General features: G+C 37.9%; 1 protein-coding gene across 1 annotated transcript in view; it reads left to right on the top strand.

Annotated features, from left to right (window-relative positions):
- ZC3H6 (zinc finger CCCH-type containing 6) overlaps nt 1-25217 on the top strand; it is a 78326-nt gene that overhangs the window by 38983 nt on the left and 14126 nt on the right. Inside the window, exons 3-8 of the mRNA XM_049856610.1 lie at nt 4015-4137; nt 9136-9388; nt 12740-12873; nt 16029-16145; nt 16783-16894; nt 21745-21854. Of these exons, the coding sequence (XP_049712567.1) occupies nt 4015-4137; nt 9136-9388; nt 12740-12873; nt 16029-16145; nt 16783-16894; nt 21745-21854 (849 nt within the window). The remainder of the gene's footprint in view (nt 1-4014; nt 4138-9135; nt 9389-12739; nt 12874-16028; nt 16146-16782; nt 16895-21744; nt 21855-25217) is intronic.

Here is a 25217-nt window from a genome sequence, read left to right on the forward strand (position 1 = left end):
ATTCTTTCTATTTCCTGTTATCCCTCCCTGCTCTGGTACTCCAATCACTCGTAGGTTATTTCTCTTGATAGAGTCCCACATGATTCTTATGGTTTCTTCATTTTTTTAATTCTTTTATCTGATTTTTCTTCAAATGTATCAGTGCCAAGTGCTTTATCTTCAGTCTTACCAATTTTGCTTTCCACTTGCTCAGTCCTACTCCTCTGACTTTCTATTGAGTTGTCTAATTCTTTAATTTTATTGTTAATCTTCTGAATTTCTGGTTGCTGTCTCCCTGTGGATTCTTGTAGCTTATTAAATTTTTCATTATGTTCTTAAATAACCTTTTTAATTTCTTCAACTGCTTTATCTTTGTATTGCCTGATCTCTTTCCTGATCTCGTTCCTGATATGTTGAAGAGTTCTGTATATTAATATTTTGTATTCCACATCCAGCAATTCCAGGAAGGCACCTTCATCCAGAAGGTCCCCTGATTCTTTTTTTTTTTGAGAGTTTGTTGAAGCGATCATGGTCTCCTTCTTTATGTGATTTGATATTGACTGTTGTCTCCGAGCCATCTATAAGTTATGGTGTTATTGTTTTTGTTTTTTTTTTTTGATTGCTTACTGTATCCTAGCTTCTCACTTTGTTTTGTTTTAGTGTGCCCAAATAGGTTGCTTGAGTGATCTAGCTTGATTATTTCCCCCTTTGAAGCTGTAACGTCCTGTCACCAGGTGGCTAGACCTATTATCAGGTATGTCAGCCTAGGAATCCATTCACTTTTCCTGTATGGATTCAGCCAAGGTGACCAGGTAGTTGGTCATCAAGGGTGTGATCCAGGCTCTGTACTACAGTCTTAGAGGGGCAGGGGTGATTGTTGTAGGTACTGGTATCTGGTTGCAGCAGGGGGTCACGCGCTGAACTGGGCAGGGGTTGACAACCGTCCCCCGAGTGTCTGTGAGTAAAGTGCATCTCTGTTCCCTAGGGTGTACAGGTGGGTGGGTTCTGCAGACGGACCATGGGCACCCAATGCTTTTGGTTGTAAGGACTGGGAGGTACCAGTTATCCTTGGGCACTTGTCTAGGGTGGCTGGGTGACCTGAGTGGAGCCATCAGTCCTCAGGCCCCTGATGTGGGTAGGTGAGGACCCTGCTTAGTAGGCAATGCGGTGTCAAGAGTCAAACTCCCACCTCTCCACCACACAGCTGAAACAGTTGCAGTCTGCCAACAGGGCCTATTCTCCTAAAATAGGCCCATACAGGTCCATGCAGGGGGGAAAGGTATTCAAAGTCCATGGAGCGTTTATGCCTGGACAGAAGCTGTTTCTGTTCTGAGCTCCCCAGGTTAGTGGTGATGGCAAATTATCTTTTCCCCCAATTGTGATTTCATTCCTTCTCCAAGGGTAGGAGAATGGCTCAGGATGCTCAGCAGAACCTATCTCAGGCCCAGGGAAATCAACAGACAGTGAAGCTGTCTGGGGGTTGGCGAGCGCGGTAAAATATATGCAGGTACTTAGCTTTTGCTGAGAGTGCCGTTCTTCTCTGGTTCCGGAGGTGTGAGTAGGCTGTGCGGCTGGCTGTTTCTCCCTGAGGAAACTGCAGCAGAATTCTACTACCAGCCCACCACTGTCACTCCCAGGAATGGTGCCTGGGGGATCCCAATGATTCAGACCCAGCAGCTCTTCTCCACATCTGAACTGTCTCTCTCTCCCCCGCCACTCAGTCTTTTTTTAAACTTTGCCTTTGATGTTTAGGTCTCCTAGCTTGTCAGTATAATTGTTTCACTTGTTTTTCGGGTCTTTGTTCTAAGAGGGGTTACAGGAAGCGTCTGGCTAGTCCGCCATCTTGGCTCCGCCTCTCTTTTTTTTAATTGAACTTTAGGTGAAGGTTTACAGAACAAACTAGTTTCTCATCATCAAACAATATACACATTGTTGTATGACATTGGTTAACAACCCCACAACATGTCAACATTCTCCCTTCTTAATCCTGGATTCTCTATTACCAGCTTTCCTGTTCCCTCCTGTCTTCCAGTCCCTGCCCCAGGGCTGGTGTGCCCCTCTTGTCCTGTTTTGTTCCAAGTGCCTGTTCAATCTTTGGCTGAGGGTGAACCTCAGGAGTGGTCCCATTACTGAGCTGAAAGGGTGTCCGGAGGCCATACTCTCAGGGTTTCTCCAGTCTCTGTCAGTCCAGCAAGTCTGATCTTTCTTTTTGAGTTACTATTTTTTCTACATTTTTCTCCAGCTCTTTCTGGGCCTCTCTATTGTGATCCCTGTCAGAGCAATCAGTGGTGGTAGCCAGGCACCATCTCGTTGTACGGGACTCAGTCTGGTGGAGGCCATGGTAGATGTGGTCCATTAGGCCTTTGGACTAATCTTTTCCTTAGTCTTTAGTTTTCTTCATTATTCCTTGCACCCAAAGGGGTGAGACCAGTGGAGTATCCTAGATGGCTACTCACAGGCTTTTAAGACCCCAGACACTACTCGCAAAGTAAAATGTAGAACTTATTCTTTATAAACTTTGTATAGTAATTGAGCTAGAGGTTCCCTGAGACCATGGTCTCCACAGCCCTCAACCCTGCAATTTGGTCACTCAGGTCCATGTGTGTATGGAGCTACCGTGGTCTTGCCTTGTACAGGTTGTGCTGGGTTCCCAAGTATTGTGTACTGTCCTACCCTTCACCAGAGTTACCACTTATCTATTGTCTGTTAAGTGTTTTTCCATCCCCAGCCCTCCCCTGCCTTGTACCTATCAAATATTGTTTCTTTTTGTATGTAAACCTGGAAAAGTTCACTCTTGATATTTGTCAATCTATCAATTACTTACAGTTTTAGTTTCACTTTTGTTCAATTCTGTGGATTGTATTTCTTATTGTAATTTGAAATGTTTTGATATCTGTCATGGATTGAATTACGTCCCCCAAAAAATGTGTGCATCAACTTGGCTAGGGCATGAGTCCCAGTATTGTATGGTTGTCCTCCATTTTGTGATCGTAATTTTATGTTGAGAGGATTAGGGTGGGATTTTAACACCACTCTCACTCAGGTCACCTTCCTGATCCAAGGTAAAGGGAGTTTCCCTGGGGTGTGGCCTAAACCACCTTTTATCTCTCAAGAGATAAAAGGAAAGGGAAGCAAGCAGAGAGTTGGGGACCTCATACCACCAAGAAAGCAGCACCAGGAGAAGAGTGCATCCTTTGGACATGGGGTCCCTGTGCCTGAGAAGGTCCTTGACCAGGGGAAGCCTTCCTCCAGAGCTGACAGAGAAAGCCTTCCCCTGGACCCAACACTCTGAATTTGGACTTTTAAGCTACTAGACTGTGAGAAAATAAATTTCTCTTTGTTAAAACCATCCACTTGTGGTATTTCTGTTATGGCAGCACTAGATGACTAAGACAGTACCTTTTAGCTTTAGGGAGGCTATGAAATTAAATCAGATATCTAAAGCAATTTTTGGTAAAAATAAACTAATATATACTCTGCTCATGTTCTAGGATCATTTCTGGTGAGAGGTAGTCAGTTTTTACTTCCTTTGAGATTAACTTAAATCTAATTTAGAGCACCTAAAAACCAAAAAAATCAAACCCATTGCTTTTGAGTCAATTCCAACTCATAGTGACCCTACAGGACATAGTAGAACTGCCCCATAGGGTAATCTTTATGGAAGCAGACTGCCACATCTTTCTCCCATGGACCGGTTTGTGGGTTTGAACCACCAACCTTTCTATTAGCAGCTGAGTGCTTAAGCACTGCACCACCAGGGCTCCTATTTAGAACATAGGGTTGCAATATGTCTGTTTGAAGTCCTTTGGCCAAAGGGATGATGAGGAAAATGAGGACATCAAGTCCCTGAGCAGAGGCGAAGATAGACTTTTCCCCAGAAAACCTTAGGGAAGTTGGTGTGATGATGGCCTTTGGAGCAAGAATTTAATAATCTGTTATAATCTAGTTGGCACCCCTGATAGAAACAAGCCTATCTAGTTACTAGTTGAATGTTTTTCCTTTTGTAAATGTAACGTATTTGCTTTTTCCCTTTAGCATAATTCTCCATCTAGTGATGATAGTTCAGAAGTCAGCCTTGCTTCAGATGTTGAACGTACGGAAATTTCCCGTAAAAAAGGAACTGGTTTCTACAGGGATTATGACATTCCATTTCCTCAGGTATTGTTTTTTAAAGAGAAAATTGAAGCTTTCAGTTTTATACCTTTGCTTTCTGGTATTTTGAAAATAATGTTTTATAAGACATATGCTAGAAATTTTAAATCTTGGAAAATGAAGGATACATAACAGCACTGTCCAGAACTATTAGGAAATGAGATAGTATTGAATTTTGAAAAAAGGTGACATTTAGCTCTTTAAGTGCAAAAACTATTTCAAGTGTTTTGAAAAATAATTTTAAAACAACATGATACACTTTGTCTTTCTTAAATATATTACATTGTATGAACAAAGTCCTCATTGTGAGTGTTAATTATTTTCTCTGCTAGAAAAATACTAATGCTCTGAAGAGCCCTGGGGAGTGTTCAGATCAATGTGCACCTTTTTGAAATGATTTTCTGAGCTCTGGTTTCTGCCAGTCTGTCACTGTGCCTCTACCAGTTTGTTTGCCTATTCCTTTTACAAATTTGATGTTTCTAATCTCTTGAGAGGAAACCGTGGTGGCGTAGTGGTTAAGTGCTGCAGCTGCTAACCTAAAGGTTGGCAGTTCAAATCCACCGGGCACTCCTTGGAAACTCTACAGGGCAGTTCTACTCTGTCCTATAGGGTCACTATGAGTCGGAATCGACTCGATGGCAACGGGTTTTTTTTTTTTCTTTTTCCTGGTAATCTCTTGAAAATTTAGAAACCAAATTACTGTGTTCGTTACAGTTAGTTCTAAATTCTGACTTGGTGTTTTTTTCTTTATACTTGAGGTTGTTCAGTAAGTGACCACTGAATAAATGAAGTTTTTTTAAAATGTCTTCTTTTAAAAATTGAAAAGGAATTATAGTCTTGTTAATAATTTTATCAAGTTCAGTAAATATTAGAATCTATATATATTCAATGTGGGGTCAATGGTACTGCCATTTTTCAGAACATTTTTATAACTATTCATTAGAATTATTTTCAAATCAGATCAATTCAGCAAGCATTAATCTGGTCCATAAATTTCATCATTTGCAGTTGGGTTTATTTGTTTAGAAATAGTCAAAAATTATTTGGGGACTCTTTCAACGGATTAAAAGATGTTCAAATGGGTATTTCTATTCCAGATAACAAGGCATTTGAAAATATCAAGTAGTTAGATTTATAAGTTCTTGATTCAAAGCTGTCACTGAAAGAACTCCAAAAATTTTTTTGGTCCACATTTCATTTCCAGTGCTCTTCATTCTTTCCTGTAGATCTGAGTTTCAGTCTGGTATCTGTCGATCTTTTTCTTCCTTCCGCCTCTCTCCCACTTCCCTCCCTCCTCCCTCCTTCCCTCCTTCCCTCCTGCCTCTCACCCTCTTCCCTCCTACCCTTCCTCCCTCCCACCCATCTCCTTCCCACCTTGCTCCCTCATCTCCTCCTCCCCTTCCTCTTTTTTTTTCTTCTCTCTCTCTTTCATTCCTGGTGTTTTCTTCTCATATGCCCATTTTGAGTGTGTGTGTATATCTGCACATGTGTGCACTGAGCATTGTATTCCAAAATATAATACATTTTGTACAAATAATTCAAGGCCTAGGATGATACCTGCTTGCTCTTGAGGGGATCTTCACTTGATCCCACAGATGCCTGGGGACCAAATTTTTTTTTTTTTTTTAATTTTTATTGAGCTTCAAGTGAACGTTTACAAATCAAGTCAGACTGTCACATATAAGTTTATATACACCTTACTGCATACTCCCACTTGCTCTCCCCCTAATGAGTCAGCCCTTCCAGTCTCTCCTTTCGTGACAATTTTGCCAGCTTCCAACCCTCTCTACCCTCCCATCCCCCCTCCAGACAGGAGATGCCAACACAGTCTCAAGTGTCCACCTGATACAAATAGCTCACCCTTCATCAGCATCTCTCACCTACCCACTGTCCAGTCCCTTCCATGTCTGATGAGTTGTCTTCGGGAATGGTTCCTGTCCTGTGCCAACAGAAGGTTTGGGGACCATGACCGCCGGGATTCCTCTAGTCTCAGTCAGACCATTAAGTATGGTCTTTTTGTGAGAATTTGGGGTCTGCATCCCACTGATCTCCTGCTCCCTCACGGGTTCTCTGTTGTGCTCCCTGTCAGGGCAGTCATCGGTTGTGGCCGGGCACCAAATAGTTCTTCTGGTCTCAGGATGATGTAAGGCTTTGGTTCATGTGGCCCTTTCTGTCTCTTGGGCTCATAGTTATCGTGTGACCTTGGTGTTCTTCATTCTCCTTTGCTCCAGGTGGGTTGAGACCAATTGATGCATCTTAGATGGCCGCTTGTTAGCATTTAAGACCCCAGATGCCACATTTCAAAGTGAGATGCAGAATGTTTTCATAATAGAATTATTTTGCCAATTGACCGTGGTCCTGGGGACCAAATTTTATTACAGTTTCAGGATTTGAGACTTCTGGACCACCCCAGATTAGACTATGGACCTAAAACTGGGCTGCAGCCCCTGATTCATGCTTTGAGATTCCCCCAAAATTGAGGGATGGAGGTTACTAGGGCTTCCAGTCCTACCAGACTCTGGCCTCCGCCTTTTGTTTCTGTAGGTTGAAGGGATAGTCAAAAGTGCTGTTCACCTTTTCAGCTGATTCTTCATGATGGGCTGATACTCTCAGAGCAAAAGCATCTCCAGATGCTGCTCACTTCTCGGGATTTGCGTCTGCTTGGTGGATATGGGGCCAGTAATCCTGCACTAATTTGTTATCTCTCTGATGTCTTAAAGCGGATTTTTAAAAATATTTTTTCTATCTTTTCTGCTTTTTTAGGGGTAAATTTGAATTACCTTGACTACCATTATGAGAAGAGAAAGTTCAGTACTGTTTCCTCCATGTATATTTTAGAGTGGACTCACTGAGAATTAGAAAATCCCTAAAAAACCAAAAACCAAACCTACTGCCATCGAGTCAATTCAAGTACATCCAAAAATTTACATTTTCTTGGATAATAAGAATCCATTAAATAACTTACACAATTCCAGACCAAAGGTAGAAGATAGAATTAAAACCTAGCAGTTAAATTAGAGGACTTAATATAATTCCCTTTTCCTCATCATGGTCAGGGCCTCCTGTTTCTGTATTTCATATTTTCCCTTAATTACCAGGGGGCCAATTTCTGTTTTACAGAAACCAGATCTGCCCTCATAGACATCCTAGCAGTGTACCTGGCCTAATAATCATTCAGCGAGACAGTCGGAGAAATTATACCTTCTGGTAGAATTTACAGTCTTTTTTATTTCTTTTATGTCCTCTCAATAGGGCTTGAAAAAAATACTTGTTAGACCCTTATTGATGAGTGCGTTTTGTTAACTCCAACGCTGAGCATGTAGAATGTAGGAGGTGTTCTCCTGGAGCACTGGGGCTCGCCCCTACCCCTACATCCACTCAGTGCTTCCTGGACAGCAGCCCTTTCAGCCCAGATGGTCCTGCTCTCAGCACACAGGCAGGTGGCACTCCGATCCTTATGCCAAAGTCTCCGGAAGATTTTTTTCCTGAGGAGTCCTGGGATGGAATGCTTACCTATCTCAGGAGGCTACTGGGAATATTTTCAGCTTGGGGAAACTAAGGAGGAGATACATTGAAAGTTTAAGGGTAAATCTATTTTAAAAGGTAGGAATATGGAGTTTTTTTTGTAAAGGCTGTGGGAAATTAATATGGAGGATTAAAAACTTTTATGACAAGCATCTAAATCGCCAGAGACAAATTTAAACTTGCCCATTAACAGAGTAATTTTTAATCATAGAGCATTGAAATATAACATGAAGCAATAATATAATAACATTTTTATAACATAATGGAGATGTAAGCACCATTTTACTATTTTAGTTAATAATTAAATTAATCTAAGCAATTTTTTTGTTTTGTTTTACTTTAATAGTAGCTTTTAAGAAATATCAGAAATACAGCCTTTTGGCTACAATTGTAAATCTCCTTCTTCAGAATTTTTGAAGTGCTAGACAACAAATAAGAGCTTATAAACCTTAAACAGTTCTGCTTAGAACAAGTCAGAAAAGAGACAGTGTCTTTAAAATTTACAGTTGATAGGCTAATTGATTTTCTTGACAGTTTATGTATTTTTTTCTGTATTTCATAATTCATAAAGATCTGAATATCTTTCTGTATTTTATTAAACACAGTCTCAGGGAGATATTTTTCCAGGGCAGTATTATTATATCACACTTAAAATGCAGTAAACTGAAATGAGTCATGGTCTGAGCTGTTTTAGATCCTCAACTTGTAATTATGTGCAATTTTTTCTTACTTTATTATAAAAGAAATGACAGAGGACATGATAGAACTAATAAAAATATTTTAGTAAATAGAGATAGACCTGAATACTGTCATTCAGTCAACTTCTAGGACTAAAGTGTATTTTTTTGTTGTTGTTTTCATATTCTTTAGTAAAGAAGCAATAAAATTAATAATGTATATTGTATTAAACAGTTTCTAATGAGCAATCTATTCACCTGATGTTTTTCACTGTTAGGTTAAGCTCTACTTTTTCTGTTAGACTTCATATGTAAACATTTTCTTTTTACAAAATTTTCCACATATATAGTTTTTTTAATTAAACATAATTTGCTTAAACGTTTTATTTTGAAATCTTCAAGGTTTAGGAGAACATATATAGTTTTCTACCCCACCACCCCCAAAGCTATTCTGCTGTCTTTTCTTTACTTTCAAAAGGCCTTTTTATTATCGTGCAGAAGGAATTCACACATGATTATGTGGATTTTTAAGTATTATTATGTGTAATGTATAGATGCTGACATGCAACATAGAAAAGCTAAAGCATGAACATTAAAATATTTAATAATGTCAGAGAAGCATTTAGGTTTTGAACCTAGTTTTAATAGTGTTGTAGATAAATACTAATGGAGAGGCAGAACTAATAACTAGCTTTTTGCCCTTCTTTCTTCCAACTTTCTGGGCCAAAAAGATGCCCTGTGTTACTATCAACTGCTATATGTAAGTGAAAAGTCCTGATAATGATTGTCCATTTTCACTTAGAGTGGACATATATCAGGAAGCTACATGACATCACAGAAAGGTCAACATAATAAAAAATATAAAAATAAAGACTATGATGAATACAGTACCTACAGTGATGACAACTTCGGTAACTACAATCAGGAAACAGAGGAAGATTTTGTTAAGCAACTGAAACAATACAGACAAGCTAAAGAAATCTCAAGTACTGCTTTAGGATCATCATTTTCTAAAGAAACAGGAAAAAAACAGAGAATGAAAGGATTCCAGCAAGGTAAGTTTGAAGTCAGCAGTCGATTTTAGATTATGAGACCCTTAGTAAAACAGGTAGCTATGGAGAAAAAGTTTAGAGCCTTATTAGCCCATTCTCAAAATCAGCTTATTTTTGTGATACCTGAATTTGTTTTCCTTTATTTTGCAGACCTTGAGGACAAAAGTCTACAAATATTTCCATCTTCACAATAGCTTAGTATTTTAATTAGAAAGATATACTAATATTTTAAAAGTATATCAAACTATAATATATCTTTCCTGTTTATGTTTTTTCCTTCCCTATTCTGTAGGGTTGCTATAAGTTGGAATTGACTCAACGGCAATGAGTTTTTTTGTTTTTTTTTTTTTATCCTATGATGTCAGCATCCTGGAAAACAACTTTTCTTTTGCAGTTGTCTCTGTTACTCTATGCATTACTTTATATGTTATATCTATAAGGACAAAATTCTGGGGAGCCATTCTTTTGTTAGGTTTTAAATATGGCGATTATCTTTGCTATAGAAACGTACATAGGACTAGGAACAATTGGAAATAAGAATATAATTTCAAGGAATTTCTGGAGCAATCACCTATTCACCTGCCATATTGAGACATATGGTCCCTGGAGACAACAGGGCAAGATGCTAGCTGGTGACAAGAGTGAAGAAGCTGTAGAGCATGTAAGGCTCAAATCAGCCTTAAGAATTGGCTACTCAGTATGTCTACACCAAGCAAATGGAGCCACGGTGAGGCCGAGGTGAAATACTGAGCAGCCACACTCTTACGTAACTGTTGTTTAATTATCTTTGAATAAAGGAACCAGTTATGAGTAAACTGTTATTTCTATGGCTTTATTTGTTTTTTCTTGATTTCTTAGCAAAACTCTTTTGAAAAATGTGAACCTAGTCTTAGCTAAACTAAGGGAAAGTAAATTTATCTATCTACACGTTATGCTGTAGTAATCAGTGGGTTTGTTCCTGGAGTCTAGATGTGGTGGTGTCCAGGATCATCCGTGTGTAGAGAGGACCAGCTCACCCCTCCTCACTGGAAGCTTTTCCTTTCAAGCACTTCCTTGTTTGTTCCTTTAAAGGATTACATATCATATTTTATTTTCACATTTGTTTTTTTCCCTGAATTATGAAAGTAATACATGGGTCAATGCAGAAAACTGGCGGGGGGAGGAGGGAGCAAAAAACAGATAATTGGAATCCCTACAACTCAGAAATAATTACTGTTAATATGTTTGGCTTACCTTCTTCTTGAATTTTTCTGATCATTATTTTTAACAAAAAAACTGTATGTACTGTTATAATTTATTTTCCTATTGATTCTGAATTATAGCTCAGTCATTCTTAAGTTAATGAATAGTTTCTAATATCTCCATTGTATTAGGTTAAATAGATATACCATAATTTGTCTAACAAATTGTTGGGCTTGTTGGTTGTAATTATTTGACATTTACGTTACCCATAGTTTGTTTTAATTGTATAATTAACCTTGGAATAAACATCTTTATAAATATCTCAGAAGACATCCTGGAATACATTTTTCCTTAAGAATAAATTCTGAAGAGTAGAATTGCTGGATCAAAAGACATAGCCACATATGGTTTTTGATCCATATACCAAGTTGATATGCAAAAAGGTGATATACCAGTTCACCCCACCATTATATGAAAATGCCAGTTTCTCCAAATCTGCCTAACACAGAGCTTTATTATTATTTGAAGGGGAGAACTGGTATATTATTTTTTAAAACTGTAATTACTTTGAAACATTTTTTCCTTTGTTTATTGGCTGTTTATATTTCTCTTTTTTAAGTTGCCTCTTTGTTTCAGTTGCCTTTGCTGGTACTTTTGCTCTCGTATTTCTTCATCTTCTTTCTAGTTGAAACAGAATTCTTTCTTTTTGTGTATGTATGTTTAATTAGTTGAGTGTAAGCTGTCAAAGCAATTCTCCCTTGACCAGTGATTCTCTAACTTTAGTGTGCATGAGAATCAACTGGAGAGCTTGTTAAGACACAGATTGCTGGACATACCCCCAGAGTTTCTGATTCTGGTCGAGGCAGGGACCAATAATTTTCATTTCTAACAAGGTCCTAGGTGATGTTGATGCTGTTCTAGATTGTTTAAAGTCTCAATCTTTTATAAAATATTTTTCAGCTGAAGAATGCTATCAAGTTTACTTTTATTTGTTTAATAAAAAATGATCCAAGAAAGTTCTCCATCAATGAGAGTATATAGTCATATGAGATCCTAACCAGTGAGCCTCATCAAATCAATTTTAGTCCATAAGTGAAATTCTGTCACTCTTATTTTGGGATAATTTACTCCTTCCTATTTCCCCCCAAAAAGAGCTCTGGTGGCACAGTGGTTAAGTATTCAGCTGCTAACCAGAAGGTTGGCAGTTTGAGCCTGCCAGCTGCTTCCTGGGAGGAAGATGTGGCGGTCTGCTTCCATAAAGATTTATAGCCTTGGAAACCCAGTGGGGCAGTTTTACTCTGTCCTATAGGGTCACTACGAGTTGGAATCGACGCAATGGCAAAAGGTTTGGGTTTTTTTTGGTATTTTCCCCAAACATTTCTCCATATAGTTATAACCATACTAAATCAATTTAAGCATCTTAGAATAAAAATATAGATTGACTTTTATCAACAGTTTTTAAAGTTAAAGAATACAGTACAGATTGGCCTTTCTTTACATAGTAATGTAACCCAGGAAAGTTTTGGGTCAGTCAAGTTTGACAAGTTTTAAGGGCATTAGAAAACTTACTAGTTCAATATAACTTTGGTAAATGAAAAAAACAAATTGTACTGTAACTTACTGCCCTAATGTAATTTTTGTAACTTGGTATCTTCTTAGATGCTTTTAAATACCAAGTTTTTCAGAAGCTAAAGATGAATACAATTTTTACTTGGAGATATATATGTGTATATTTTCAATAGGAACTTGATTTGCTGCAGATTAACCACTAATACCTATAATGTCTTCCTTAAAAATGAATACGATATGTAATTCTCTTAAAAACAGGAAACCTTTGGGACCTAATCAGTGATCTTATTCTAAGGAAAATTGAAAAGAATGAAACTAGGAGATTTGACTTCTTTAGCCGTGTATATACTTGTTTTGTTTTTGCTTTCCTTGTGTTGTTTGCATCCCTTAATAAACAGAGGGACAAGAAGCAATAACCCAGTAAGTGAAATGTAAAGATTTAATTAATTTTTTTCATTGAATCTAGTGGAAAAAAGGAATGCACTGTAAATTTTTTTTTTTTTTACATTATAGACTAATTAAAATAAGCTGTTCTTGTAAACTAATAGATTGAAGGTGTGCTGTTTTTCTATAATATTTCAAGCATATTTTAACTTTTTTTAGGGATCGAACAGAGGGTTAAAAGTTATGCCGTTGGTTGTGGACGTGGTTTGCAGAAGAAAATCAAACGCAAAGACCGTGGGGGAAGATCTAATAAAGGCCCTAATGTTTTTTCAGGAGTGGATGACTTTCAAGAGGTACCGAGGAAAAGAGGAGCTTTTCCATCTTTTAATCTATTTGGTTGCAAAGAAGGCATTGAAATGAAAAATTTCTGTCTCAGATTAAATGAGTATAGAATTAAAATTTTTATTTTAATTGGTCACGATACTAGTACCCAGGTGTAAATTTAGGCTATCTCAAAATAAAATAGATATTTTTAAAAGCAAAAATATATGCTCTACTAGTCCTTGGCTGTGTTTTTCTTTTCCAGGCGTCATCTTCCCCAGGTGCAAATGGCAGTAAAACCTAACAGCTCAATAAGGGGGCCGAGAAGGGAGGTGGTGGTCGATTAAAAAAAAAAAAAGCTTAGTTATTAGAACTGAAAGCATTGAAAGAGAAGAAAAGTGGATATAAATGGTTGGAAAGATGAACTCAGATGCCATGCATGTAGTAGATATTGAATAAATATATGCTGAATTGAATTGAATTCTGAACATAGACATTTCAAACTTGCAGCGACTCTCCAGAGTAGTCCAATGCCTGCATTCTGCCACTGTTCCGGTAGGGTTTGATCTGATTACACAGAGCAAGCCCGTGTTAGAAGTTGCAACCTTGAGTGAAACCTGTACTATAATTTGAAAATTCTTGTTTCTCTGGTCTCTGAGTTTAAAGATTATAGGCAAAGATCTCTTAATGTGTATTGCTTAGTATACTGTTTAGGAAGATGTTAAGACGCGTGACCTAAAAAATTTATTTCAAGCCCCAGTATATTTGTGAAACCCAGCACGTGTTAATCTGCTCTTGGGGATTCTCAGTTGACATTAACATATTAAAGGTGCTGAGAAGGTTAGGCATAAACAAACCTATTTTGCTTTATTTGTTCCATCATTTTCCAAACTTATTTGTCTGTGAACTCTTTTTTTGCCAACGTAACCTATAAACATTCACTGAGCCACTCACTCTTCCATGGAAGAGCAGCTTTAGAAACATTGACTTGGAATTTCTGGGTGGTTATATCCTTCCTCTCCATCTTTTTAGACACCAGTAGACCTCTAGAATGTTCTGCTTTCCCTAGACCATTCTAATAGGAACACTTTCTAAGTAAGCCTTCTCCTATACCCAATACTTAGCTGAAAAAACTAGCTTCCAAGAAAGCATGACTTTGAGGAAGTTACTACTTGTCTCTGAGTTTCAATTCCTTAATCTGTAAAATGAGGGCATAGTGAAAATGACTTAAACGGCCTCTCAAAGCACTAACGCTTTAGATGTCTGCAAATCTCAGGTGCAACGAAAAGATTCTTTATCATGTAATAGAAAATCAGATAAAACTGTCTTTTGCATTCATCAGATTTAGAATATTTTTCCTTTTGTTTATCATGATTAAAATATATTATGAACTGTGTCAGTTTACTAGTTGTCAGGAGAGGTATTGCTTCTTATGATTCCAGAAAAAACCAGGAGAGCGCCAGAGCAACTCATGTTCAGGAGTGGTCTGGAGGAAGCGCATCCAGAGTAGAGTGAGCATGCGGTCCACACTAGAATGGCCAACATGTATCCATTTCCACCCTAGACCTTTCAGAGTCTATGTTGTTGTTATTGCCATCGAGTTGACCCCATGTGGTACAGAGTGGAACTGCCCCATAGTATTCTTGGCTATAATCTTTGCAGAAGCAGATCACCAGGCCTTTTCTTCCCTTGTACAGCTGGGTGGGTTCAAACCACCAACCTTTAAGTTAGCAGTCAAATGCAAAACCTTGGGCCGCCTAGGGACCTTTCAGGGACTGTTAGATCCCCCAAACGCCAAGTAAGTCCAGGTATACCTTCACGTCCATGCTAATTTTCTTGAAAACTCAAATGTAGTCACAGAACAAAAAAACTTGTGCTGGATTTTAAATACTTATACATTCTATTGGCCACAAAACTCTTAAATTTCTTCAATCTTTATAGTAGCTATTAAATTTTCTGTAAATGTATATTCTTTTCCTGTTGTTGTTGTTGTTGTTAGGTGCCTTCGAGTCGGTTCTGACTCATAGCAACCCTGTGCACAACAGAACAAAACACTGCCCGGTCCTGCACCATCCTTATAATCGTTGTTACGCTTGAGCTCATTGTTGCAGCCACTGTGTCAATCCACCTAGTTGAGGGTCTTCCTCTTTTCCGCTGACCTTGTACTCTGCCAAGCATGATGTCCTTCTACAGGGACTGATCCTTCCTGACAACATGTCCAAAGTATGTAAGACGCAGTCTCGCCATCCTTGCCTCTAAGGAGCATTCTGGCCTCACTTCTTCCAAGACAGATTTGTTTGTTCTTTTGACAGTCCATGGTATATTCAATATTCTCCGCCAACACCACAATTCAAAGGTGTCAACTCTTCTTCGGTCTTCCTTATTCATTGTCCAGCTTTCACATGCATATGATGCAATTGAAAATACCATGGCTTGGGTCAGGCACACCTTAGTCTTCAAGGTGACATCTTTGCTCTTCAACATTTTCAAGAGGTCCTTTGCAGCAGATTTACCCAACGCAACGCGTCTTTTGATTTCTTGACTGCTGCTTCCATGGCTGTTGATTGTGGATCCAAGTAAAATGAAATCCTCGACAACTTCAGTCTTTTCTCCGTTTATCATGAAGCTGCTCATTGGTCCAGTTGTGAGGATTCTGACTCATAGCGACCCCGTAGGACAGAGTAGAACTGCCCCATAGAGCTTCCCAGGAGCACCTGGCAGATTTGAACTGCTGACCTCTTGGTTAGCAGCCATAGCACTTAACCACTATGCCACCCTTCATTTCCTCTTCCTTATATATTTTAAAATATTTGTTTTTCACATAGTAACATATTGTTAACATTTTCTTATGTTCCAAAATAGTCGTTTCACCACATGCTATTTTAATGAGTGCATAATATTCTACCACCTAAATATTTCATAGTGTTTTTGACCAACCTTTGGTTTTTAGATGCGTAGAATATTATGCATCTCCATTAAAATAGAAAGAAGTAGGGTTCTTTGCAGTCACTAATAGCAATAAGCAGATTACTAAAAGTATATCTCTCTCCAGATAAGAGGATCAAAGTGTCTAGTCTTGATCACTTTTAATATTCACTTTGTATTACTTTCAAGATCCATATGCATATAAATCTTAATACCTATTAATATTTCCTATGTAGCATTCAAATGAATGTTTTTCTTACAGAATAGTAAACCAGGGAAAAAATGGAAGGTTATGACACAGGAATTTATTAATCAGCATACAGTGGAACACAAAGGAAAACAAATCTGCAAATACTTTCTGGAGGGGAGATGTATTAAGGTAAACTTATTGGAGTAGCAAATGATTTTAATTTTCAAAATACTCATTAAAATTTGAAATCTTATTTGGGGGATTAATTTTTTTGTGTCTCATAGTTTCAAAGAAACTGGTTCTTCAAAATGTATCTTGCATGGAAATACTGTACATTGGGCTCAGTTATTATATTCTTATATTCTGGGACAATGATAAAATTTGTTGAAATCAGATTTTATTTGACAGATATATAATGCTGACTGTATGGCAGATATTGTAAGTGGATCATTAATATTAAATGATTCAATCCTTGCAGCAACGCTATGAAGTAGTTGCTGTTGTTATCCCCATTTGACATGAAACACCAAGGTTAAATAATGTTCCCACAGAATGTCATCTAGAAATGATGAGTGCTGGTGGAACACAGGCAGTGTCTTCTAGGCCATGCCCTTCACCGCTGCACCATGCTGCCTCTGCGCATGGGCCCTCAGCCAGATCCACTGTCCTGGGTGAGAATTCTAAGGGATGGTTGAATTGCTAACTCGATACTGAAAGACTGGAGATATGACAGTGTTCTGCTGTGACACACCAGGGAGAAGGTTCAATTTGATTGTTTTTCTTTTTTCTTTGTTTCTTTATTTCTTTCCTTTTCTTCTGTGAACAGGGAGATCAATGTAAATTTGATCATGATGCCGAGTTGGAGAAGAGAAAAGAGGTCTGCAAATTTTATTTACAAGGATATTGTACCAAAGGAGAAAACTGCATTTATATGCATAATATCCTTTATTAAAATATATGTTTCCAGAATATTGAGTATTGATGTTTTTTAAACATCATTGAGGTTTTAAAAAATCATAAATACTATCTAGAAAGCCTAGTTTGGTTTTAAATTTAAAATACCGTATTATATAAACCCAGCCTAAAAAATCTTGTACTTCAAAAGGGCAAACTGAATTTTATTCTATAGGGAAAATGAAGTAACTTCCCTTTGGGGAAAAAAAAAATTATAAGAAGTAAGGGTACTTTATATTTAATATAATTAGCTTAAAATATTTCAAGAGGCTGTGCTTCCTGAGGGAAGACTTGGCAAAATACTTACTCTGTGACTTATTTTACGTAGCTTCATAGGTAATAAATGATCATTGTTGAAAATTATAAAATCAAAGTCTCGTCAGATCTTACCACTCAATGATAAACACCATATATTCTTCCTTACTTTTCCCCTCGGAAATCTATACATTTAAATTGTACCCCTGCCCCCACCCAAAATTGGAATTTCATTATATCTGTTGTGGTGGTGCTGTTATTATTTTGTTTTTAAATAATATATTCTGAATCTTTCTATGTTAATTTCCCCCCAGATGTCTCGCTGGTTTACTCACTACCATTTCTGAATAATGGAGCCTTTCCCCATGCATTTGAAATTCTATCTTATCATACACAGCACAGAGTGTTTATGTATATGGCTCCCCGTACCCTAGGCTTTCTGTTTGACTCCGTGGATCTACTTGCCCTCGTGTCTGTGTTGCTTTGCTTTAATTGTTTCTACCTCAACAGTACAGTGGTATCTGGTAGAGCAGCTTTGCTCACTAGTCTTTTTTTTAATTTCCTGTAATTTCTCTTGTGTTTTTCCAGATAAATTTTGAAATAATTTTGTCACCTTTACAACAATTTTTTTTTTTAAGGAACTAAATATCATAGAAAGTGAAAAATCTGTTATCATAGGACTAAGTGTAAAAAATTTGGAGACCTGGTGGTGCAGTGGTTAATTAGACCATGCAGATACCAGAGAGATGTGTGAATGAATTTCCTTATAACTCAGGAAACTGGAACACTTTCCTAACTATGGCTCAAAATCCAGAAGCAATAAGGGAAGAGACTGAAAATTTGATTGCATAAATTTGTAATTTGCATAACAAAAAATATGACTTAAGCAAAGTAAAAATATAAATATTAAAGTGAAGACAATTGTTCTCAACTTATATAACTTACACAGACAGGTAATATCCTAAATACATGAGTTCCTAAATATTGAGAAAAAAAATAGAGCAAGAGATATAGTTTATAGAAAAAGAAATGAAAATGTCCCAGAAACATATGAAAAGATGATCACATTCATAAGAGGAAAGTGGATTAAGCTACACTGAGATGCCATTTGCAGCTATCAGACTTACGAAAAAAACTGACAGTAAAGTTTGTTGACAACGCTGTGGGAAAATAGACATCCTCATACCTCATTGGTGGGATTGCAAAAATGATATACCGTGATGGAGGGAAATTTGGCTGTGTCTTGCAAAATTACACATGTATTTACCCTTTGACCTAATAGCCCCACCATTTTGCAAATTCTACTTAATGGATCTAGGCAGTGATTGTTGATGGCTGCTAAAATCACTAAGTGAAAAGTTGAGGAGGAACCTTACAATGGGTGGATTAGGCCTGCTAGACCTGAACCAACTGATCTGCCTTAACATCACTGAAAGAGGAACCAAAAAACCCAAACTTGTTGCCATCGAGTCAATTCTGACTCACAGCGATCCTATGGGACAGAATAGAACTGCCTCATAGAATTTCCAAGGACCAGCTGGTGGATTTGAACTACCAACCTTTTGATTAGCAGCTGATCTCTTAAATAGTGTGCCACTCAAGCTCTGAAAGGGAAGCAAGCAGACATTAAGTGCCTCCTGATATGATGCAATTGGGAGTATGTCAACACCATCTATGAAGTAGTATTAACAGAAATGGGAATTTGAATCTGACCAAACTTCTAGATCTGATTACCAGAATATAGGAGATACAGGCGATAAAACAACACAACAAAACAAAACCCTTTGCAGTAGAGTCAGTTCAGCTCATGGCGACCCCATGCATTAGAGTAGAACTGCACTCCATAGGGTCTTCTTGGCTGTAATTTTGTGGAAGCAGATTTCGGGCCTTTCTTCTGTGGCACCACTGGGTGTGTTTGAACTGCCAACCTTGTCATTAATAAAGTCCAGTGCAAACCATTTGCCCCACCCGGGGACCTAACAGGATATATAGAACATCATAAAAAAATTACAGGAGATACAGGATATCACAGAGGTACGGTTAACCAAATTCCAGTCAAGAGAGCAAATGATGTGTTTTCTTTAACAAATGATACAAAAATAAAGGGGGGGGGAAGCTTCTAGAGAGAGATAAAAGAAACCTGTGAGATATATTAACTACCTTATTTTTATGCAAATAACACATGCCTTTTACGTTTGTTTGCCAACGGCAGCCTCCCTGGGTGAGGTGTTCCTTAAGTGCCACCATGCCAATTTTTGTACATGTTGCTGTAAAAAAATTAGCATAGTGAGCTTACGAACATACCTTGTGGGAAGAGGATGTGGTTGGCAAACATAGAAGGCGTGTATTATTTGTGTAAAAATGTAGTAGACACAATCTGTGGATCATGTTTGGATCCTGATTTGAATAAAGCAATCATAAAAGGACATTTTTTAAAAATAGCCTGAAAATTTGTATGTTGGTGGATATTAGATTAAATTAGTTCATTGATTATGTTAGATTTTTAATAAGGTTGTTAAAAAATATATTCTTTGTTTGAAATAGAATCTTAAATATTTACAGATAAAATACATTTGAAATATGCTTAAAACACTCCAGTGTTTGGAGGGAGACTCATGAAGGAAGTATAGGAGTGTAGATTTCACAGAATTGCCTAAATGATGAAGATTGTTGAACCTACATGGTCAGCATGAGGGAGTTCATTTTATTATTCTCTCTACTTTGAAGATTACTTTTTTTTTTTTTGAATCCTAAGTAATCCCATCCTCCAGGGATGAATTATGCTAATAATAAGGCATAAAGTCTTTCATACTGTTTTCTGTGCTAAGGTATGCATTTGAATGGATGTATATATGTGTATGGAGCCATGGTGGCGCAGTGGTTAAGAGCTTGGCTGCTAACCAAAAGGTCAGCAGTTCGAATCCACCAATCGCTCCTTAGAAACCCTATGGGGTAGTTCTACTCTGTCCTGTAGGGTTGCTATGAGTCAGAATGACTTGAAGGCAATGGGTTTGGTTTTTGGTTTTGATTATGTATGTGTATATACTTATATACATAATTTTTTTAATGATCTCTAATGATTGTGAAGCTTGTATTTTTTTACTTAACTTTTGTATCTTTAATTCATATGGGTTCTATTTTACTGTATAATGTGCAGTAAGGGTCTTATTTTCCAAATGGTTAACTCATTGTCTCATCATCACTGATTTAAGATGCTGCCTTTATGAGAGCCTGACTTTTCCTGTATGCACAGTTCTGCTTTTGTGCTGCTGTTGTCTGCCGTGCCGTGTGGCTGGTCCCCTCTCTCGTGGTGTGTTTGCTGTCAGGAGGGCAAGGGCAAATATGCCTTCCTTCTTTTTTCACATTCCCACCCCACCCCCTGAGGAATCTTATAATAATTTTGACCTACTCGAGAAAAATAAAAACTTTTGCAGGTTTAGCTGTATTTCTTTGGAAACTAGGCACCTTACTGAACTTGCTGAACTCTGTTTCTAAAAGCTTTTAAGTCTATTCTTACGTGTTTTTTTTTTTTTTTCTGCGTGGTCATGCCATTAACAGATAGTGATAATTTTTATTTAATTCACAATATTTATACCTTCTACTTAATTTTAATTGTATTGGTTACATTTCCAGGATAACGTTAAATAACAGCCATTGTGGTAAACATAAAACGTCTTTTAATGATAGTGCCCCTTTGGCTTTAGCTTGTGATTGTACTTTCAAGATAGATTGTCTTTAAACATCCAGTTAAGGAAATACAGTGACCTGTGAGAGCCGGAACTTGACGGGACTGCCTTGTTTTTCTGGGTCTCGCAAGTTTTCCGCCTTTGACAGGGTGCAGTCTTATCATTGTCCTGTTGCTCGTTTTGGTGGAAAATATTTGAATTTTGCTTCTCTAACAGGTTTCTGCCTTACACAGGCTCTGACTCTCGCAGCTTTCAATGTATTATATTCTTCATTTTACCAAGTTTTTTAAAATCAGAAAAGGATTTTTAATTTTATCAGTTGCCTTTTGCATATGCCAAGATGATCATGTGATTTTCTGCCCTTTATCTTATCAGTATTATAACTATACTAATAAATTTCCTAAAACCACCCATCTGAGCAAAAACCACCTAAGAATGGTGTTTTTCACTATACTTCTCAATATTTCCTTTAGATGTTTGTCTCAAAAAATCTTTAGTGTAATTGATCTGTAATTTTCTTTTTTTTTTATATTTAACTTTAACATGGCATATCAGACCCCTTTTTTTCTTCATAGAAATGAGCTCTTGCAAAAATGTGTTTGTTCTCCATGATATTTTATTGTGGAAAGTAAAAGCTTGCATAATTAAAATACTGTAGTATTTGCCATAACCCTATAAATATTTTTTATTTTCAAAGATAGTTTTCTAGTTTTAATCGAGTGAGATAGATTTTTAAAACTTTTTGGAGTGTTTTGCTGCATAATTACAATATATATTCTTAATAAAATTAAAAAATAATTTTATCTAATATGATTATAAAAAATTCAATACTAATACAGTCTTATCAATTCAGCACAGTTATTTTTGGCCTGTTCCTTAATGTTTTTATTTACATGAATTTCCATGCAAGTTCTATCATACTGGAGCAAAATGTTACCAAGGAGACAACTGTAAATTTTCTCATGATGATCTGACTAAAGAAACAAAGAAACTTTTGGACAAAGTGAGTAACGTTTTTATACCTTGGTTATTAGTTAGCTCTCTGCACAGATTCATTTGACTTGAATAGCTATGTCTGCAACATTAGCGCATAATTGGACATATCATATCTTACAAAACCCTACTGAGAAATTGAGGAATTATTTTATGTTTTATTCTGCTAATATAGTGTGCTGGAAAAGCAGAACTATTGCACTAGGGCATTAGGAATCTTTTTTCTTATCCTCATTCTGCCATTTAATAAGCTAATTTACTTTGGGCAATAGTCTTACAACTTTGAACCTCATTCTCTTTGTCAAAAGTGAGGAATTAGCTACCTATGATCCATTCAATTTTGATATTATATTTTTCTAGTTTACTACAAGTCTTCCCTGTACTGAAGTCTTCACAGTTTTAAATGTGAGGAAGAGAGGTTGTTGAAAAACAGTAATCTTTTTTTTCCCACATGTTTTATTTAGGTATTCATAAGTCATCAGACATTAGCTGTCTATTTGATAATTTAAAAAAAAATTTTATTGTGGTAAAATATATATAGCAGAAAACTTGCCCTTTTAATCATTTTTATGTGTACAAATTCAGTGGTATTAATTATATTCACAGTGTCATGCAGCCATCACCAGTCTTTATTTCTAAAAATTTTTCATCACTCCAAACGGAAACTCCGTACCCATTAAGAAATAATTCACCGTCCCTCCTCTCCCCAGCCCCTTGGTAACCACTGTCTACTTTCTATCTCTATGCACTTGCCTATTCTAGATATTTCCTATAAATGAAACCCCACAATATCTGTCCTTTTGTGTCTGACTTATTTAACTCAACATAATGTTTTCAGGGTTCATCTATGTTGTACCATGTGTCAGAATTTTATTTCTTCTTATAGATGAATATTCCACTCAGAATTTTTTTTTAATTCATGAGTACCTCCTACTAATTACAGGGAATGGGGCAGAGACAGCAGGGTGAATCTCTTCCTAAATCTATTCTCCTTCCTGTGGATAGTACCACTGTCACAGTGGATGGCACCGCCGTCACAGGGATGGCACTGCCGTCACAGCGATGGCACCACCGTCACAGTGATGATGGCACCACCGTCACAGGGATGGCACCGCCGTCACAGCGATGGCACCACCATCACAGTGATGATGGCACCGCTGTCACAGGGATGGCACTGCCATCACAGCGATGGCACCACCATCACAGTGATGATGGCACCGCTGTCACAGGGATGGCACTGCCATCACAGTGATGGCACCACCATTACAGTGATGATGGCACCACTGTCACAGGGATGGCACTGCTGTCACAGCGATGGCACCACTGTCACAGTGATGATGGCATCACCATCACAGGGATGGCACTGCTGTCACAGCGATGGCACCACCATCACAGTGATGATGGCACCGCTGTCACAGGGATGGAACTGCTGTCACAGCGATGGCACCACCGTCATGGTGGATGGCACCGCCGTCACAGGGATGGCACCACTGTCACAGGGATGGTACTGCCATCACAGTGGATGGTACCACTGTCAAACCACCATCACAGCGGATGGCACTGCCGTCACAGTGGATGGCATCACCATCACAATGATGGCACTGCCGTCACAATGGATGGTACCACCAGTCTTCCAGGCCCTCAAACCAGAAACCCACATCTCCATAGCTCTGCATGATAGGCCCTGCCCACCTTTCCTCCATCTTTTGTCTTTTTTTTTTTTTAACAAACTTAATGGTGTACCTAGTTTGAAATGAACTATAATGAAAAAAAGCAGATCCTCACCCCACTCTTGATTTCTGATCCTTAAAGGTAACCACTTTATCAGTTTTATTTTCAGTTATTTATTTTGATATTTCTAAATAATTCTTAGGCCACTATGTTTCCCTTTTTAAATATCATCAACTTAAATCTTCCTGAAGAAAGTATGGAGCCCTGGTGGCACAGTGGTTAAGAGCTACAGCTGCTAACCAAAAGGTTGGCAGTTCAAATCCACCAGTTGTCTCTTGGAAACCCTATGGGGCAGTTCTACTCTGCCCTATAGGGCCACTATGAGTTGGAATCAACGGAAATGGGTTTAGATTTCTTTTCATGGAAAGTATGGATTTAGTTCATAAATCTTACTTTCTATATAGATTGCCCCCATAAACATACACACTTCACCTTCCCACTCATCTTCCCAAAACTTTTTGGCCAAAATTACTTTCAGAACTTATGAAGTGAATATGCAAATATTCTTCACATTTGAGCCATTAGTACACCATGATTTTATATTCTTCCTTGTACAAATTTGTTTTATCTAGAATTGTCCTTTTTTTTTCCCATATGCTTAGTTTTCTACACACTAACAATGACTTTATTTCCAAACTGTGGCTGAATCTGACAGCTCCCTTCCAGACAGTTAAATAAGTAGATATCCTGTCAATTCCTTTCCTCCTGCTCCAGCCTACCCTGGTTGCTTTCTAATTCCTATTCAGCAATATCACTTTGCAAATTGCCTTCACCTACTTCCTAAACTGGATTCCCCTTTTCCTGCCTCTTTTTTACTTCCTCCTTTTGGTGGAGAGTATCCTTCAGACCCTTCTGGTAAACAAAGCATGGATGGAAAACTTTGAGACTTTGAGTGACAGACACTGCTAGTTGCCTGCCCAACACCTGTTCCAGACTTCTCCCTGATTTTGCTAATTTTAAATATCAGGGATAGAATAATTCAGTACTAGAGCTGGACGAGAGCTTAGCGCCATGGTTTTCAAAGTTGGCTACACACTGGGTCACCTGGGGAGCTTCAAAAATACTGAGGCCAAGGCCCCACCCTCAGAGATTCTGGCCTGATTGGTATGGGTGCAGCCTGGGCAAGGGGAGTTTTAAAAAGTTCCCCAAGTGAGTCTAATGTGCAAGCAACTTTGACAACCTCAACCTTAGGGGTTATTTGTTCCCACCTCGTCATTTTTCAAATTAGGCAACTGTGGTACCCTGAGGTTGTAACTTGCTCACAAAAATCCAGTTTTACTGACTGCCTTGTTCAATGGTCCTTCTTGGTGCCTGAATTGATATTTCTTTTTTTTGTTTTGGTTTTTAATTGTGCTTTAGATGAAGGTTTACAGAGCAAATGAGTTTCTCATTAAACAGTTAATACACATATTGTTTTGCGACCTTTGTTGCCAACGACACGACATGTCAACGCTCTCGCCTCCTCAGCCTTGGTTCACTATTACCAGCCTTCATGTCCCCTCCTGCCTTCTTGTCCTTGCCCCTGGGCTGGTGTGCCCCTTGAGTTTCATTTTGTTTTATGGGCCTGTCTAATCTTTGGCTGAAGAGTGAGCCTCAGGACTTCAGTACTGAGTTAAAAGTGTGTCCGGGGCCATACTTTCGG

The sequence above is a fragment of the Elephas maximus genome, chromosome 17 (assembly GCF_024166365.1).
Source record: "Elephas maximus indicus isolate mEleMax1 chromosome 17, mEleMax1 primary haplotype, whole genome shotgun sequence".
In the NCBI taxonomy this organism is placed as follows: domain Eukaryota; kingdom Metazoa; phylum Chordata; class Mammalia; order Proboscidea; family Elephantidae; genus Elephas; species Elephas maximus.